The 19,951-nt window shown below is 34.3% G+C and overlaps 3 protein-coding genes across 3 annotated transcripts; 2 read left to right on the forward strand and 1 right to left on the reverse strand.

The window, feature by feature from the left end:
- The first annotated feature begins 1,239 nt into the window (after positions 1-1,239).
- On the forward strand, positions 1,240-2,569 carry LOC104740924 (uncharacterized). Its single transcript, XM_010461662.3, has one exon. It carries the CDS (start codon positions 1,486-1,488, stop codon positions 2,416-2,418), a length of 933 nt encoding a protein of 310 aa, XP_010459964.1. The 5' UTR covers positions 1,240-1,485; the 3' UTR covers positions 2,419-2,569.
- A 2,965-nt stretch (positions 2,570-5,534) lies between these two features.
- LOC104740925 (putative pumilio homolog 8, chloroplastic) lies at positions 5,535-8,020 on the forward strand. The gene is made up of 5 exons (XM_087483429.1): positions 5,535-6,738; positions 6,826-6,988; positions 7,075-7,238; positions 7,343-7,598; positions 7,698-8,020. The coding sequence occupies exons 1-4, from the start codon at positions 5,795-5,797 to the stop codon at positions 7,368-7,370; spliced, it is 1,299 nt and encodes a 432-aa protein (XP_087339555.1). The 5' UTR covers positions 5,535-5,794; the 3' UTR covers positions 7,371-7,598; positions 7,698-8,020.
- A 7,169-nt stretch (positions 8,021-15,189) lies between these two features.
- On the reverse strand, positions 15,190-17,176 carry LOC104740926 (mediator of RNA polymerase II transcription subunit 31-like). Its single transcript, XM_019236109.2, has 7 exons — positions 17,038-17,176; positions 16,660-16,725; positions 16,410-16,549; positions 16,160-16,213; positions 15,982-16,079; positions 15,771-15,867; positions 15,190-15,457 (listed from the first exon to the last, which is right to left on the reverse strand). The coding sequence occupies exons 3-7, from the start codon at positions 16,424-16,426 to the stop codon at positions 15,439-15,441; spliced, it is 285 nt and encodes a 94-aa protein (XP_019091654.1). The 5' UTR covers positions 16,427-16,549; positions 16,660-16,725; positions 17,038-17,176; the 3' UTR covers positions 15,190-15,438.
- Between the last annotated feature and the right edge of the window lie 2,775 nt (positions 17,177-19,951).

Genomic DNA, 19,951 nt, shown 5'->3' on the forward strand with positions numbered 1-19,951 from the left:
TGGACCGGTTAGCTTAAACACTAATAATTTATGAAAAAGGCATGATATAACATGATACTAATTTAAGAAATGACGGCATTAAATCATGATTCCGTAACATTACATGATTGATAGAAACTATATATGCAGAATTGTATTATATATGCCACTCGATTGTTTACCAAACATAATTGTCTTTTTTGGACGTTGAAAGAACCATACATTACTATAGTTCTTTACCGCCGCTAAGCATCATCACCTTCTTCCATTCTTTAAACTTATATGAGTAGTGACTTAAAATTTAATCATCAATGGTTTTAGATTCCTTTACTTTAAGTAATAAAAAAATCGATAAATGATTGATTCTGATATCATTGAAAACACCTAATCTATTCCTGTAATCATTGTCGTAGGCTCGTAACCATCGAGTAGCATTATGACCAAAAGGTCGTTGATTAATCATTAACAAACTAAATAAATCACGTTATTTGTACTTTTTAGCTGCGGAGTTATATAAAACGTGAGGTTTATACGATTGAAGATGTGGTCCAGACATTTAACTTGATTATGAAGACGATTTAGTTCTTTGAAACAAATTGTATAACAGATTAATATCTCTTGTAGTTGTTAAGCAAAGCTTTTTATTAGTGCGGATATTAGCTCAACTATAGCCCATAGTCACGAATGATTAAATCCAAAACACTAAAGAGAAGTGGTAGCCAAAACCATTTAAAAATTGGTATATATATATATATATGTGATGTTTGATCAAGTAATTTTCTATTCTAAGCATTTAATTAAGCAATCTTTAGGCCATTGGTTTGGTTATGCTGTAAAATATTAATAATGTTAAATAATTTCATATTCGTAGTGAAGGTCTGATAAACCTAATTCTGTTTTTGGATTTCATAGGAGAGATTCAAGTCGAATTGAATACGAGAGATACAAGTCAACATAGTTTGCATCAATTCAAAGAAAAAAAACGTTTTGTCGTCAGTTCTCTTTCATTCATTTAATCTGGTATAGTAAAGTTGAAAAAGAGAAAACCTTTTAAAATTTCCCAATTATATGCCTACTTGATCATCAACCATCACCATTGTCACATTCGTATCCGCCTTTAAAATAATCTATATAAATAACAAAATGTTTTTTACAGCGATCGGTTAATATATATGCGTAGAGTTTTATAGAATAGATTATACTTGATACTTGATGCTTGATACTTGATACTTGATACTTGATGGTAGCAATCAAAACCACATAATGATGATCAGTTTACTTTAATATATAGTTTTAAATAAAAAAAGATTTCTCAAAAGCTAAAGCTTGCGAAGCTGTCAGCACAAAGGTCTAAAATAAACAAAAATTTAAAGAAAAAAAAGAAGAGGAAAGCAATTTTAAAACCAGGAGCAGAACTCATAAAAAGCTAAAATCACCATCATCAAGATCGATCCTATATATCTAGGAAACAAATCGAAGAAGAAGAGAAAATCAAATTGGAAAAAAATGATCAGAGGAGGAGGAAAGTCTTCAGGTTACTCAGCAGATTTAATGGTTTGTTTCCCTTCAAGAACACATTTGTCTTTACCTTCCAAATCCATTTCTAGCCCTTCTAATTCCTTTAACCGCCGTCAAAATGCTCCACACCACCGCCGTAGCCTCAGTAAGCTCTCAACCAGTGGAGTCCGTCAGAATCGCGGTGGAGGAAGGGAGATAGCAGAAGAACCTACGTCTCCGAAAGTCACGTGTGCTGGTCAGATCAAAGTGCGGCCGAGCAAAGGCGGCAACGGTGGGAGCAAGAACTGGCAGTCTTTGATGGCGGAGATGGAGAAGATACATAGAAGCAAGTCGGAGAGTAAGTTCTTTGGGATCAAGAAAGATGTCTTGGGCTTCTTGACTTGTCTCCGTGATCTCAGCTTTGATTTCCGGTGTTTCGGTGCGTTTCCTCCTGTGGATGTGATCTCAGATGATGATGAAGAAGAAGAGGAAGAGGAAGAGGACGAAGAAGATGAAAGCTCGGGGACAGTTTTCTCGAAATGGTTTATGGTTCTACACGAGAAGCAGAACAATGAAGAGTGTGTTGACGAAAAGGAAAACGCGTTTTCTGATGTTGAAACTGCGGTTCCGCCGCCAAACGCGTTGTTGCTGATGCGGTGTAGATCTGCGCCGGTTAAGAATTGGTTAGAGGAGAAGGAAGCAGAAACAGAGGAAGGTGGCAACACTGAAAAACAGAGCGGAGAAAAAGAAGAAGAGAATGATACAGTGAGAAAGAAGAAGGATTTGAGATCATTGATGGAGGAAGAGACGAAGAAGATGAATTTGGTAGTGATGGATTACGACACAAACTATTACAAACTCTCTGCAGACATCGCCAAAGAAACTTGGGTTGTCGGTGGAATTCAAGATCCTCTGTTTCGTAGTCGAAGCTGGAAGAAGTGATCTATTTTACTCCCTTTGTAAACATTAACACTTTTTCTTGTAAATTTGAAGTAAGTATTTGTATTTACAATAATACTGTTGTGAAAAAAGATTTGAGACTGGTTTCATACATATGTTTCACTTTACTTTGTTACGTAAGTCCAAGTTTGTATGTACGAGTTTTTTTTATTATTACTACATACGTTTGGTGCACAAGTGTCTTTACTACAAAATTTCTTATCTATATTAACATTATTATTAAGTACATTTTGTCTTATGTCTTTTAAATTTTGTTTATTTAAAATTTTATTTACAATAATAACCTTGGTTTCCAAAAATAACATTACTTCAGATTTTGTTTCCTAAATATTTTACATGTCATTCTAACTAAAAAAATACAGCAGAATAAATATGGAAACATAAACTATATTTCACCACACTTTCTATTGTGTATTAAATATATTCTATATATGAATCATTTACAAACAAATAAAACAACAATTTGATTCATATTTTGTTTTTCAAAACCTGTGAGCTTTAATTCTTAATGTAATAAGAACTTCGATTCATATTTATTTAAATATTATAATTAATATATATAAACTTAATAAAATTTTGAAATATTACAAATATGTAAATTCTTTTTTTAAAATACTATATAATATGATTATATAGTAGATAAGTTATAAAAAGAACATATTGGAATTAATAAAATATCATTAAATTTGTGCTAACACGAGTTAAATCCTTATTTTATTATTTGTCAACACTATTAATATTAGAATATTTGACACATAGAAATTAAGTTAATTTAACTAAGATTGTGTAAAATAATTAAATCATTAGGAAAAAGGTGATTTAATCATAGCTTATAAATGACTTACTATGTATTTAGATCCCTTATTTTCTGTTATAATAATTAACAGTCAAAATAGAATCTCAAACACTAAACATAACAAACTAAATATAACAAAGAAATGGTAATGAAGTATATTGCGGGTTAAAAATTAATATAAACATTTAGCCAGAGCATTCTTTGAAAATATTAAGGCTACAAGCCCATTTTTTTGTGGAGCCAATTATATATTAATATTTAAAAAAAAAACTTGAAAAACACAAAGAATATTAGAAAAGATTTGAACCATTGACCTTTAGTACTAATATCCTACCTTTTGACCAGTAGAACTAAAAAAGTTTTTAAAAAAAAAGCCGAATATTCACTATCTTAGCCGCACAAACGGTTAGCATGTACTTCACCTGCCTTTGTCAAAAGCCGGCTCTGCATTTAGCTGCACAAACGGTTAGAAAATTTAGTTATTTATCTATATGGAAAACATCAAATATTTAACAAACAAATATAATAATATAAAATATAAATAGTAATAAAAATTATATTCGATGTATGTACGAGGCCCAAGTTTGTTAGATTGATCAGTGATGGTACCTTACCTTTACCTACCAAACAATTCGATTTACTCAAATCATGAAAATCAAAAAGTCCAGTGATAGAATATACGATTGGTTAATGGCCCAACGAAACACACAATAAGAAGTGGGAAAGACACGCACATGATATCATTGATATGTTTCAAGCCCATGTATATTGAATTATTGATTGATCCAAATACGAAATCAGATTACGTAAGAACTAGATACTAATCAACGTAAACATAAGCTTTAGTACTTGACGTTGACGCAGAAGCAACTGATAGTTTGGATGGTGACCCGAAGAGTGGAAATTGCGAGGAAGTAAGACTCAGGGAAGCCATAATACGCAGCTACTAGCAATTAAAAGTGGTCAAAAAGCGAGTAGCTTGTGTCAGAAGCCATCGTTTTCGTTGCCTTCCCTAATTTGGAAACTATATTAATGATATTCCTAGTCATACTTATGTCTTGACTCAAATTTATACTAACAAGAAATAGAAACTATTGACTATGGGAAACCAATTTCTAGAGCAATAGTCAATATATTACGGTCTGTCTATTAAGATCGATGATTATATCAGGAAACTCAAATAAATTCCACGAAGTTTCCAATAAAAAGATGATACGTCTGTTGACAAATTACGAACATATAATTTGTTTCGCGAAATTAAATTACTTTGATTTCTTACTTTTGTTTTGTTATTGTGCTTGTGCATATGTAATATAATATAGCATTCAAAAGATATGTTATAGTTTTGTTTCGTAATTCTTTTCTTCACAGTTAGATACAGTTTGCGCTATATATATTGAATTTGTATTTTCCAAAAATATATGCGAATTAGTGAACTAATTTTTTTCTCGGTTAAGTAATTGATGCAATGCGAAGCGTTTTCTATAGAATAAATACACCAAAGTTACAATGTAGGTAAATTTTTTTATTTTATAATGATGACTACTGACATTAGAGTTAAACATTTAAATCAATGTGGACCTTAAGCCTAAATAATGTGTGTTATTCTACTTATTTTTCATAGCATTATATGAATTCATTAATAAGAAAATAGCATGTTATTTTAGGTTTTAAGTAATATTTTAAGATTTAACTGTTAGATAATTAAGATTTATAATTCTTAAAATGCTTAGAGATGTAAATTTTAAGAGTGTATTGTAATAAGCCACCCGTTATATATATATATATATATATATATATATATATTAAAAAAAAAGATCTTAAGTTATTGGTCTATGAGTTGAAAAAGAAAGAGTTAACTATTAGTCTAATATAAACCCATTCATAGGCCATGGATGCCAATTATCTGTTTAGAATTTATAAATAGACAATCATCCTACACTGTAGATCATTTATCTCTTTTACACACACAAAAATACTGAAACATATAATGATAAAGACCTTATCAAGAACATAAGTTCTCTCCAAATATAAACATTCAACTCAGTGAAGGTTAGCATTGTTGATTTTTTAATTAAGAACAAAAGAATATATGTTTGAAAAATAAATTCACTCACATTCTTGTGAGAGGGGACACATATATAATTTTAGAGATACATAATTTTTTTTACTTATAATCTAAAATAAAACCTATCTAATAGTCCCCAATTATTTTTTGTGTAATTCAGATCTCTGACAAAAATAGTAACAAATGAGTAAATCTTGCCCTTTTAGTCGCAAAATCTTTAAATCCAATTGACTTATTATTAAGAGAATTAAAAAGTTTACAATAACACATCATTACTTAATCGCTTAGTAAACTAAAAAAAAATTAGAATTTGTTTTTAAAAACCCTTCCCTTTCTCTCCTTGCTCTCTCTCTCTCTCTCTCTCTCTCTCTCTCTCTCTTTGTTAGTGAGCTTCTCAAACACTTTTGTCTTTTTTGTTTCTGTATAATTTGTGTTGTGTGCCTTTTAGATTGTGTTCTGTGTGTGTTTTTCTGTAGAACAAACGAGAAACAGAGATGATGATGAGAGGTGAATTTGGAGAAGCTTCGTCTCCTCCTTCGTTTCTCTCACGTTCTCCTTCGTCTCCTCTTCAAACCCAATCACATAATCATCATCATCACTCTCAAAACTTCAATCGTCACAATCAAAATCTCTTTCTCGGTGACTCATCTTATAGTTCGAGTAGGTTCTGTCTCAGATCACCGTCTGATTACTCCCTCTCGAGTTACTTCTCGAACGGGTTGTGTTCCTCTGAAGATGGTTCGTCTCAGTTCGCTTCTCCTCCACTCGATGGGATGATGACGACGAAGTGTAGTCTCGGTGGTGACGATCTGGGTCTTTGCGAAAGTTTCGATCTTTTGAATGTTGGTGAAGAAGGAGACAAGACTCTTCATCATGTACGAACAGATCAGACTCATCACCAATACAACAACCAAAAGAGCAATTTTGGAAACTACGAAGCTAGTGGTGGTGATGGTGGGTTTCGTTATTACTCTGGTTTTGGTGTTGATCAAAAGGATCAACCTTTACTGTTCCCAAACCAAAACGATCAAATCCTCAATTCTGTGAATTTGGGATTGCAGAGTTTTAACAATAATTACTCTGTTCCATCAATGGTTCATCGAACATTGTTTGATCATCAAGGCAGTAGCAGTAACAAGCCTCCTCAGAGTCTTCTTCCTAAAGTATCTGAGTACCAGGGTTATGTTTACATAATGGCTAAAGATCAGCATGGATGCAGATTCTTGCAGAGGGTCTTTGAAGATGGAAGTGCTTTAGATGCTATGATCATTTTCAATGAGGTGATCCCTCATGTTGTTGAGCTTATGATGGATCCTTTTGGGAATTACTTGATGCAGAAACTTTTAGATGTTTGTAATGAAGAACAAAGAACACAGATCATACTCATGGTCACTTCTGAACCTGGTCAGCTTATTCGTATATCACTCAACGCTTACGGGTAAGAGTGTTCTGTATTTATTGATGTTTACTATATGATCAGTTTGATGTTAAGTTAAAGGTTGTTTCTTTTGTGTGTGTGGTGAAGTACACGAGTTGTTCAGAGATTAGTGGAATCAATCAAGACTAGGAAGCAGATTACTTTGGTGAAATCAGCTTTGAGACCTGGATTTCTCAATCTCATTAAGGATTTAAATGGGAATCATGTAATTCAACGTTGCTTACAGTGCCTTAGTACAGAAGATAACGAGGTAAAAGAGAGATCTTTGTTTTTTTTTTTTTTTTTTTCAATCTTTAGGTTTATGGATATACTGATATAATTAATTACTCTTTGTAGTTCATCTTTGAAGATGCTACAAAGTATTGTATAGATATCGCGACACATCGACATGGATGCTGTGTGTTACAAAAGTGCATTGCTTATTCCAGTGGACAACATAGAGAAAAGCTTGTAACTGAAATCTCAAGAAACAGTCTCTTCCTTGCTCAAGACCCTTACGGGTAAATTTTACTGTCTCATGTAACAAAGTATTGAACCTAGAGACATAAATGTGATAATAAGATTTAATCTAGACAACTCTCTTTTTTCTTGATCAAACTTGCAGGAACTATGCGGTCCAATTCGTTCTATAACTGAGGGATTTTTCTGCGATTGCAGCGATGCTTTCGCAGTTGAAAGGGCATTATGTAGAGCTTTCGATGCAAAAGTTCAGTAGCCATATGGTGGAACGATGCTTAACACATTGTCCAGAGAGCCGTCCTCAGATCGTGCGTGAACTCATCTCTGTTCCTCATTTCGATATACTAATTCAAGACCCTTATGCTAATTTTGTCATCCAAGCTGCTCTTGCTGTCACCAAGGTACGTTCAAAAAGCCAAGTCAAGTTTGAAAGTTTCTTTTAATATTCCTAACGTTTTGATTCTAGAGTGTTCAAAGTTTTTGTGGGATGTTAATTACAGGGTTCACTTCATGCCACACTTGTTGAAGTCATCAGGCCTCACTCGATTCTGCGTAACAATCCTTATTGCAAAAGGATCTTCTCAAGAAATCTCTTGAAGAATTGAAGTTCAACCGGCTCATTCTCTGGTGGATATGAGTCTGTAATCTCAAAACGTGTTGTTGTTTCTTCTTCCCTAAGTTTGTTTGTTGTTATGAATAATCTAAAACCCTACTAAGTAATCACTCTAGGCAATGTCTACTATCCAGACGATGTTCTCCTGTTGTTGTCAAAAAAAAAGAAAGGGAAATATCAAATTATCTAATGAATGAGATTTATTTCGCCGAGACTAAACATCTAAATATTGAGATATTAAGATAAAAGATTTGACTATTTCTAAATCTGATTTTCTAGTGTCTAAAATTAGCTATAAAAGATTCTAATTTTGTTAGTAGAACTATTGTTATGAGATCGTGATCTTTTTGTTATAGAAAGGATAATAACTGATTTTCAAAACAAAATATTTCTTTTGGAGTTCTATGTTTTGTAAATTAATTGAAATATTTACGCTTTGAAACAAAAAAATCAGATATTTATGCTATGGATTCCAATATTTTGCAAGGTAGTTGAGATCTTTGTTAGAAATTTAAAATCAATACTAATTTTAACTAAATATCGTGTAGTTAAATATCAATTTGACTTGCAAAATATTCGAAATTTTCAAATCCATAGAAATATGTTGGTATATGAAGTTGAAACCTACTTCCAAAGTCCCTAATTAAGATGATAGCTAGGTTCATACAAGAGACTGTTCCATAATCTTGGAAATGCCAATTCAGAATGGGTTATATACTGTAGAAATCGTTCATCGGATCAAAATAGATTATGTACAATTTTATAATTGAAACTAACTCGAGCTGAATGACACTCTAAAATGAAACCCATGTTCGTTAAATACTATTGTGAGATTTCGGTCCAGTTCCGCATGGTGGACCAGAGACAGCCTATTGGACCTCAGATAAAAGAAAGGCTCATGTTCTAGGTTGTTCTTGGTAACGGTCGACAAAAGCAGTCAACACTCTATATTTGTCTCTTAGCTGAAGCGTACGGGTTCATCGCTATGCTGGTAAGGATAAAGTTTGATTCACCTAGGTTTTATGACCTGTCAAGGGTGCATCAACAAGGCGGTATAAATATAGGACAAGAGTGCAGTGACGGCAACAAGCAGAAAAAATAGAGTGAGCATTGCAAGAGAGATAAATATAGAGAGATTGAGAGAAGAGAGAACTTAGCTTCTTCTTGCTCGGTTGTATAGGCTCTCTAGAGATCTTGTAATCGGTTGTCTTTCATTCTATAAAACCTTGTGAGCTGGTTAGTAAGCTCACCAAGACGTACCTTGGTCACATTGACCTTGGGAACTTGTAAATCCGTGTGTCGTCTTCTCTTCTCTCTCTGCTTCTCTTATTCTTCTTCTACAAACAACAACAAACACAAGAAAGATAAGCATTCTCAGTCGGGTTCAAGAAGTTAAAACTCTTACAAGTGGTATCAGAGCTACGGTTTCAAGAATAAAAGGTATTGTTTTATCTGTCTTAAACCTAAAGGAGTCGGAAGATCTAGATTGCGCAAGTATAGGATCCTACTTGGTTTCTGAGTCTAGAAAGGTGGTCTGGAACTCTAGTTGCATATCTGGTTGTGAGTCGGGTTGTTTAGGGCTGGTTCTGTGAGGGTGTTGTCCGGTTATCTTCTATAGCTAGATTCTGATCAAGTCTAGTCAAGGTAGGATAGATGGAACCTACTCATAGTAAGTTTGAAGTGGATAAGTTTGATGGGGAAGGTGATTTCTCCATATGGAAGCACCGGATGTTGGGACAACTTGAGTTATTCGGTCTACTATCAGTTTTAAAGATCGAAGAAACATCTGGAATGGAGAAAGAAGATGAGTCAGATCCAAAGTGGATAGCTAAGGATAGAAGGGTCAGAAATCTGATAGGTATGAGCGTGACTGATATGGTGTTAAGGAAGATAATGAAGAACAAGTCTGCAAAAGGGATGTGGGACGAGTTAGAGTCACAATATCAAGACAAGTCACTGCCAAACCGATTCTATCTAAAGCAACGGTTTTACAGCTTCAGAATGGAGGAAGACAAGAACTTAGACAAGAATCTGGACGTGTTTAATAAACTCGTTTCAGATTTGGCAAGTCTTGAGGTGGAGCTAAATGATGAGGATCAGTCTGTTATTCTTCTGAACAGCCTACCATCACATTTTGCACAACTGGTTTATACGTTGAAGTACAAAGGAAGAAAAGAAACTATCACTCTAAAGGAGATAGTTCAGTCAGCCTACTCAGTAGAAACAGAACTGAAACAGAAAGGTAACTACTTAACAAAGACAAACGGTGAAGGTCTCTTTCTTCAGCAGAAACCAAAGTTTGAGAAGAAAGGAAATGCCAACGCGAAACAACAAAACAAAGGAAAGGAGAAGGTTAAAACCAAGAAGACATGTTGGGTTTGTGGAGCTGAGGGACATTTTAAGAAGGATTGTCCGAAGAAAGGTCAAGAGGAAGCTGGTGTCGGACAAGGTATTGACTCGGAGCCTATGATGTTAACAGCTTCAGAAACACATGTGAGAAGCGGGTGGATTCTTGATTCAGGCTGCTCATATCATTTAACATACAGAAAGGATCTAATGTATGATCTAGAAGAGATAAACGGAGGGAAGATCTTAATGGGAAATGATTCTTACTGCGAGATCACGACTATAGGAAAAGTCAAGATTGTCAACTATGACAATACCATTGTCATTCTGACTAAGTTCAAATACTCACAAACTGCTAAGAGAAACCTGATATCTCTCGGACAACTGGAGTCACATGGTTGTTGGTTCCAGTCAAGAGATTTCAGATTGAGAGTTTTCAGTGGAGAAAAGGAAGCACTAGCAGGTGATTATAAAGATACTCTCTATATCTTAGATGGAAAAGCAGTAATAGAGCAAGCAAATACAGCAATCAAGGATGGAGATAAGACTATGCTTTGGCATAGCAGGTTAGGACACTTAAGGGAAAAGAGCTTACAACTACTGGCTAAGAAGGAGATGATCAACACCAAATTCATCTCAGAATTAAAAGAGTGTGAGCATTGCATTTTGGGAAAGTGTCACAAACTATCCTACAAAACTGGGAAACATACGTCAAGGGACAAGTTGGAGTATATTCACTCAGATCTTTGGGGATCTCCAAATGTCACCCCAAGCTTGTCAAAATGTCAGTACTACATTTTGTTTGTAGATGACTTCTCAAGAAAGGTGTGGGTCTATTTTCTAAGAACTAAAAATGAAGCGTTCAACAAGTTTGTGGAGTGGAAAGCGTATGTTGAAAATCAGAGTGGAAATAAGCTTAAGACTTTAAGAACCGACAATGGTCTAGAGTATTGCAACAGATTGTTCGAAGATCATTGGAAGGCTCTCGGTATTCAGAGGCACAAGACGTGTCCATACACCCCTCAACAAAATGGAGTTGCTGAGAGATTAAACATAACCATACTTGAGAAGCTCAGGAGCTTATTGAGTGAAACCGGTTTAAGCGAGACATTTTGGGCAGAAGCAACATCAACTATGGTGTATATGATAAACAGAACACCATCTACTCCTCTAAATTTTGAAGTGCCTGAGCAAGTCTGGACAAGGTCAAAACCAGACTATGATCATATGAAGAGGTTTGGATGCTTGGTGTACTATCATGTGGATCAAAGAAAACTTAAGCCTAGGGCTAAGAAGGGAATCTTCATGGGATACCCACAAAGAGTTAAAGGCTACAGGATATGGAGTCAAGAGGAAAGAAAATGTGTCATAAGTCGAGATGTCACATTCTGGGAAGACACTCTCTACAAGGATGTGATAAGAAATGAATCAACAGGAAAGGAAAAGGTTGATGTTGTCTTACCAGAAGAAATCCGAGAAATTGAAGTGTCAAGAGAACATGGTGAATCTTCAGCTGGAGGTAAAGCTCATCATGAGACAGAAGCTGAGAAGGATTCAAGTCAAGGACTTGAGTTAACAAGATCACCGTCCAATCTAGAAACCTATCTTCTGACCAGAGATAGAGAAATAAGAGTTATCAAACCACCAAGCAGATTCGATGATTGTGATGTGGCGGCTTATGCTCTTACCATGGCAGAATTAGTTGAGATTGAAGAACAAAAGACTTTTCAGGAAGCCATGGAAAGCAAGCATAAAGAGGAATGGAGTGGAGGAGCTGATGAAGAGATGGCCTCACATGATAAGAATCAGACTTGGAGACTGATTGAAAGACCAGAAAGACAGAAGGTTATAGGGTGCAAATGGGTGTTCAAACTAAAACCAGGAGTCGAAGAACCAAGGTTCAAGGCCAGATTGGTGGCAAAGGGATACACTCAAGTCGAAGGGATTGACTACAATGAGGTCTTCTCTCCGGTAGTCAAACACACCACCATCAGGCTGATGTTATCGATCGTTGTCAACAGAGATCTAGAACAAGAGCAGTTAGATGTCAAGACAACTTTCTTGCACGGAAAACTTGAAGAAAGGATTCTTATGGAGCAATCAGAGGGATATAATCAAGGAAACAATAAAGTCTGTTTGCTCCAGAAATCTCTCTACGGCTTGAAACAGTCTCCAAGACAGTGGAATTTGAGGTTTGACAGGTTCATGAAGGATCAGGGATTCATCAGAAGTGAATATGATCCGTGTGTTTACTTTAAGTGTTATTGAGAAGAAGAATACGTATACATACTGCTCTACGTGGATGATATGTTTGTGGCGGCTAAAGAACTTGAAGAAATCAAAAAGGTAAAGGAAATGCTAAGTACCGATTGATATGAAAGATTTGGGACCAACAAAAAGAATTTTGGGGATGGACATCATCAGAGATAGAAAGAAAGGCACTCTGATTCTGTCTCACAAGGACTACATTGAAAAGGTCCTAAGGGGTTTTGGTGTAACCAATTCTAATCCAGTTCAGACTCCGATGGGTTGTCATTTCAAACTCTCTGGTACCTCTACAGAAGATAAACCAGAAATGGAATTCAAGATGAGAGGCGTACCTTATTCAAGCGCTGTGGGAAGCATCATGTACGCAATGGTTGGGTCGCGACCAGACATTGCTCATGTTGTTGGCCTGGTTAGTCGGTTTATGAGCTCTCCTAACACACAACATTGGGAAGCAGTTAATTGGATACTAAGGTATCTAAGTACAAGCTCAAACTGTTTGTTAACTTTCAGAAGATCTAACGAGTTTGAGGTAGTAGGATTTTGCGACAGTGATTACGTACCTGACCTGGATAGAAGAAGGTCGGTCACGGTCTATGCTTTCCAAGTCGGAGGGAACACGGTCAGTTGGCGATCAGGTCTGCAAAAGATTGTAGCTATGTCATCGACAGAAGCGGAATATATGGCATTAGCAGAAGCAACAAAAGAAGCTTTATTGCTTAAGAGAATTACCAGTGAGTTGGGATTTCCTCAGAAGACTGCAGAGATCTTCTGCGACTCACAAAGCGCCATCTGCTTAGCCAAGAACAGTGTCTTCCACAAGAGGACGAAGCACATCCAGATACGGTATCACTTCATCAGAGATGTTATTGCGGAAGGGGATCTGGTTGTGACTAAGATTGATACCAGGATCAATCCAGCCGACATCCTCACCAAATCAGTACCGGTACAGAAGTTTGAGGATGGAAGGAGTGATCTGAGAGTACTCAGACACTGAATCTAGCTCGGAGTGAGCTAGGGCTTCGACTGAAGTGTCGAAGGATCCGAAAGGACAAAAGAGATGTTCTTCGGGTGTTATGTCGGAACAGGATCGAGGTGGAGAATGTGAGATTCAGTCCAGTTCCGCATGGTGGACCAGAGACAGCCTATTGGGTCTCGGATAAAAGAAAGGCCCATGTTCTAGGTTGTTCTTGGTAACGGTCGACAAAAGCAGTCAACACTCTGTATTTGTCTCTTAGCTGAAGCGTACGGGTTCATCGCTATGCTGGCAAGGATAAGGTTTGATTCACCTAGGTTTTATGACCTGTCAAGGGTGCATCAACAAGGCGGTATAAATACAGGACAAGAGGGCAGTGACGGAAACAAGCAGAAAAAATAGAGTGAGGATTGCAAGAGAGATAAATCTAGAGAGATTGAGAGAAGAGAGAACTTAGCTTCTTCTTACTCGGTTGTATAGGCTCTCTAGAGATCTTGTAATCGGTTGTCTTTCATTCTATAAAACCTTGTGAGCTGGTTAGTAAGCTCACCAAGACGTACCTTGGTCACATTGACCTTGGTAACTTGTAAAGCCGTGTGTCGTCTTCTCTTCTCTCTCTGCTTCTCTTATTCTTCTTCTACAAACAACAACAAACACAAGAAAGATAAGCATTCTCAGTCGGGTTCAAGAAGTTAAAACTCTTACAACTATATATCTTAGATACTAGTACAACCCATCTTTAAAACATTTTTACAGTTGAAACTAATAAGTTTATTGCGTCCAAGATTTTCATGAAACACTTTCGATATTAGTTCTTAGGGGGTTTGAATATTGTGATTCGTTGGTCGTTCGTGGTATAGAAGAATGTCCTTATACGGTGATGGGCCAACAATTATAGGATCTAAATTGGGCCGCTAAGAAATACATCTGTCTGTACACTGAATATGTTCTGCTCAAGCAAGGAGAGAAGGATTGGTAGAAAACTCTCGGCAATGCAGAAGAATATGAATGCGCACAATCAACCTAAAACTCTCACTATTATTAACTTATAAGTAAACTCTCTCACGAGAACTTTGTGTTGGTGAATGAATAGAAGAATGATTAATGGTTAAACCGAGCCAAAAATATTAACACAGTTTTAGCTCAGAAATAGTGATAAGATAAAAACATTGATTTATGTAGCTTATCAGTATAAACTTTTTTTGATAAACAAACAAAAAGGTCAATATAAAATGAAGTAATAGTATTGAATTGAAAATTGGAAATTATGGTTACATTTATTAGGACCTTGTGAGGATGAAGAAGAGTCGTTAGAGCTTGCTTTAAATGAAGTCGTTAATATAGGTTTAGCTAACCCCCTAGTAAGTCCTAACTCTTCCTTTTCTTCTTTGTGTTTATAATATACGCCTAAGGCACTACAACAAATATGTACATTGTTAGCATGAGAGAAACGCTATAATATGTAATTCATAGCTCTTTTACAAACGCTATGTTAGGCCACTGTTATTGTAGGTACCTCACATATGATAGCACAGAATTCGTATGCTATGATATAGTATTATACCATAGCAGTACAGAAATGCTATGTTATCCCGCTTTTCAAATTTTTAAAGATAATGTTATAAGTCATTTTACACGCTATGTTAAGAGTTTTTACCGTAATTATATCATAGCACTAATCGAATGCTATAATATATTTTATTGGATCACAAAATTCATGCTGTTTTATTTATTATTATAATTTTTTTTCAAAATTTATTTAAATATATTTATATTTTTACATTTCATAAAATAATCAACATACATAACATAAATTACATTAACCAAAATAAGTCTTACATAACAAAGTGTCACCAAGTCTAAAACAAAATAAAATTAACATTAAAAAGAATAGAAACACTATTTGACATGTACATGTAACCCATCCAAGCCTTTCTTACTTGTAGCAAAGGCTCTCTTTTAGCTGCTCACTTAGCGTTTCTAGAAACAGTCCAATGAACAGCTACTAGTTCACTTTGAATATATGAAAAAGACATGTTAGTTATCCTCTCCATATGTATCTGCTCATATGAAACAAAAGAATCGTGAGAAGCCACAATATGCCATTAACCCTATAAGCAAATAGCAATCACATAGAGATAAATAAACCATAAATTGTAAGTGTTACCTATACATGAGCGGAAACCTACAAAACTTATTATTTAACGTTACAACATGTTCAAATAGACAACTAACAGATATGGGCAATGTGGGAACCTATACCAAGACATAAACACAAAAACATAATGAAACGGATAAAACAAGCAGAGCAATAAGATATATTCCAAACCTTCATATGACTACCAAAACTTCCAATAAGATATTCCAACTCACATTATGAACTTGATGTACTCTGGTCGCTGCCAATATTGAAGATAGTTCAAGTATTCAATAAATGCTTCATCTTCAAAATACTGATTCTGTGCCAGGTCTACAAAACAGCATAACCCAAAGGATAAGGGCAAACACTTAAAAAAGCACAAAGACTAAACCCTAGAACGAATCCTCATAAACTATAGAAGGGAAAAGAAGAAGAGAAACTAACAGTGGATGTAAGTAGGATTGGCGAGACATTGAATGAATTCAAGTTCCAGTAAGAACTGTTGCCTTCCACCATCGGGATCCTTGTAAGTTTTCTTTGGCCTGTAGATATGTGAATTAAACAACTAAAGAGTAGATTGAAACATATGAAAGAGTACAGAAGAGGAAGAAGATGAACCCACGGGGATGGAATCTCTGATGTATCATCATCAATCTCCTCGGGAGAAACAGTGAACCTAAATCAACCAAAAACAAGAATCGAATTTTGGATTTCTCAAGCGGAATCAGAAAAAGCTTCACACACCCACATTAGATCGACTGAGAGAACAGACAGAGAGGAGGACTATTTATGGTGGTTCTGATTTCTGAATTTAAGTTTGGGTTATCCACCAAAGTACTAAACCGGTTCTGATTAAAATTGAAAATACAAACCTTATTTTCTTGCGCATCGTTGCTTTGCTAAGATCATAAGGCTTCTTTTGGCTAAAATTGTGCCTCCACCAAGACCTAAAACTGTGCCTCCACCAAAGGCTTGTTCCACTTATCCGCTCATACTTTCCATCTCCATTGACCTAAATAAGAACAAGTTTAAGTAAGTAAAATCGCTGATGTAGTTGCAAACAAAAACCATAGTTATATAATCCAGATTCTCTGTATGTCCTCGAGAAACAATCTACAATACCTCTGTACACAAAACTATTGCTGAAGCGACTTAGACTCATCACCTAAATCCTGCAAGCGTTGTGCACTAAAACAAGAAAAAATTAACAAGCTTATGTCATGAGAGAAATAGGCATATCATATAGGTCATCCAATACCATAGATACCATTCAATATATCGACCTCTCCAGAAAAGCATATAATAAAGAGAAATGTTGAACAATCAAAAGCTTAACCCATCTATTGATTTACAAGCAATCAAAATACTAAAACTTTGAAACCGAATCTGAACCATATCCATCGCAAAGAGAGTAAATCAGTCTCGAGATCTAATCATTCATCTAAACACAAAAAGGTACAAATCACAGAGAAGAACAAGAAAAAACATACAAATACGAACCTGGAGCTTAAGTAGTTGAAAGAAAGTTGAAAAAGTGGATGACTTTGTTGTTAAGGTAGCTTGAAATCTCGCAAACTCGGATTTGGATGGAGAAAGATAATAAGAGAAGGAAGCAAATAAAAATTGAGGTAGAGGGAGACATAACAATTCGTGTTAATCACTTTTTTGCCGAGATATGACATCGGAATGGACGCGAAATGAGGCCACCGACGAGCTTCACGGTGGAGTCTATGATTTCAATTTGGCGAAGAAAAATTTTCTGATGTTTTGTTCGTCTCGTCGTACAGAGAAGGGATAAGGTTTTATTTTTGCTGTAAACGTGGCATTTAATTTTTTTGGTTCTGTTGACAAAAAAAAAAAATTGGATCTGAAACGCGCTTAAACGAAAATTTTCATCTAAGTAATAGCGGAATAAACGATTTTAGGTTCTCGCTTAACGAATTTTTATCTTAGCGTTTATCTAGTGCTATTATATAGTAATTAAAAAAAAAGTCTATTTTTCATAGCAGTTAGAGAAAATGAGCTATAATCTACTGCTATCAATGTGGACTTTTCTTGTAGTGAGGCTAACTAGATGATTAAATACTGTATAAGTAGGTTGATCCGATCCGTTCCATTTTATAATTAAATCTATTTACAATTGAAGAGAACTATGAGAACAACCCCTTTTTAACTTTTTATAGTAAAATGTTAAATGTGAATGCATATATTATGAAAACGTAATCAAACTTACGTAACTTTTCCACCGGTATCTTGATAACTCACGTAACATTTTTATAGAAGTCCAAATAACAGTTCATGGAGTCATCGTCAGTTGACAACATATCTTTGCATATTTTGTTTTTGCAAAATTATCGTTGAAACACAAAACAATAGTATATGTGTATTAAAACTATATGCATTTATACTTGTTCAAAATTATTTAATGGAAACGGGTAGGCGAGTACTGAATCTTTAATTCTTCTACCAGGAAATAATAACTATTCTAGTATTTCAGAAAATAATAATAACTGAGGCAACAATTATGATCCTCCATCTAACCAAAAAGTTGTATATATACAAGTAAAACTATTTTTACCCGCGACAATTTTTATTTTCACTTGGAGAGCTTTCATTTCATGCAACCTCTTTTTCGATATTTCAGTTTACGGAATCACAAGTTTCTTGTGTTAGCTTTAAAAATTACTTGCTATGGTTGTCTATATATTACCAAGTACTTCCAGACATTTCTTAATTATTTAGTCAGTGACCAAAACTTAAGAGCTTTCATTTCTTAGTACAATCTTTCCTGTATATTTCAATTTACGAAATTACGAGTTTCTGGTGCTAGCTTTTAATAAGATGACGAGACATGTATCTTAATTATTGTAACTGCATGCATGAATTAGCCTGATGTAGTGAGCTTTTAAAAAAAATGTCATCCCATATTCCCATCCTTCAAATTTTGTGATTTTTGCAATTTGTTGAAAATTTACAATCTTTACTAAAGCACCGATCATGCATAGTTGTAATTCTGCGTAGAGGTTATATTGTGGCATGGGGTGGCCCAAGTTACTTGATAATACACACGATTTGTGTATGGTAAAATGCTTTTGCAAGACGTTTCGAGAATACCATAATGGTGAATTAATGTCCCTAAGGTCAGTCTAGCTAGCAAGCTAAGTACTCAGCAACATGTACAAACGTACGGTTTTTAAGATGTTCGGTAATATTATTTAAACGGTTAATTACCACTGAAGAATATTAAAGTAAAATGTGTCAATTTGTTATAGTTATATTTAAATTGTGTTTAACAACTCATTTCTTATATATATATTCATTGAAATTAAATACTCGTAATTATTCAAGGTCTTTAATTTTTGTGCTTTCATTTCCTATTTTCTTAACTTGTACTAACATTTTTAGTTACAACACAATTTAGATATCTAATGAATATTTAAAAGTTTTAAGTTAGATGCATACACCAAAATTTTATATTAGGGGTTGATCCTAACTCTAGGTTTAGATTGGATGGTGACATATCAACGACACAATGTGTGGATCAATACAATTTTTTTTTACTAACACATACATGACCTATATATTTATATACTAGATTAACGCTCGTGCTCTAGCACGGGTTGAAATTCAGTTTATTTATATTGTAATTTTTATATAAAATATAATTTATGTGATTGTTTTTAAAAGTTTTTTTGGATAAAACATTATGCAATAAAATCATATGCTAAATATGATGGCTTGAAAAAAGACACATATTTTGTAACTTTTATATTGTTAATGATTCTAGATAAGTACCCGTGCTATAACACTGGTTAAAATTTATTTTATACAAAATTTTATGTATTTTATATTTTAAAATATAATTTTAATATGTTGTATTAGGTTATATATGTGAAGTTATTTCAACAATGTATATTACATCGTGACTTGAATGTAATTATAAGACATAATTTTGTAAATTTGAATTTAAATATTCAAATTTTGACCCGTTACTCAGTAAATTTTTTAATTCAATAGATATTATTTCTAAAAATTAATATTACTAAAGCTTGAATATTTTATAGATTGAACAATTTATATTTGTTTTTAAAAATTCAACTTATGGTATATCCGAAAATAAAACTATTTTTTGATTATAATAAATAATATGATAGTTTATTTGTTTCACAAAATAGACTCATATAAAAATGAGAGGTGAAATATAATGATAATTAACAAATTAATATGTTAAGTTAGATATTGATGAATAATTTAATAAAGGAAATTAATAAGGTAAGTTAGATGATATGATTTTTTAGAATATTCTCTTTAAGATTTTCGGTATAACCTATTTGTAACCAATTAATCTATCATTAATGTATAATCTATTTGTAACAAACTTATTAAAATTATATAGTCTACAAAATAATGTCGT

Source organism: Camelina sativa, chromosome 14 (genome assembly GCF_030686135.1).
Source record: "Camelina sativa cultivar CO46 ecotype springtype chromosome 14, ASM3068613v1".
In the NCBI taxonomy this organism is placed as follows: domain Eukaryota; kingdom Viridiplantae; phylum Streptophyta; class Magnoliopsida; order Brassicales; family Brassicaceae; genus Camelina; species Camelina sativa.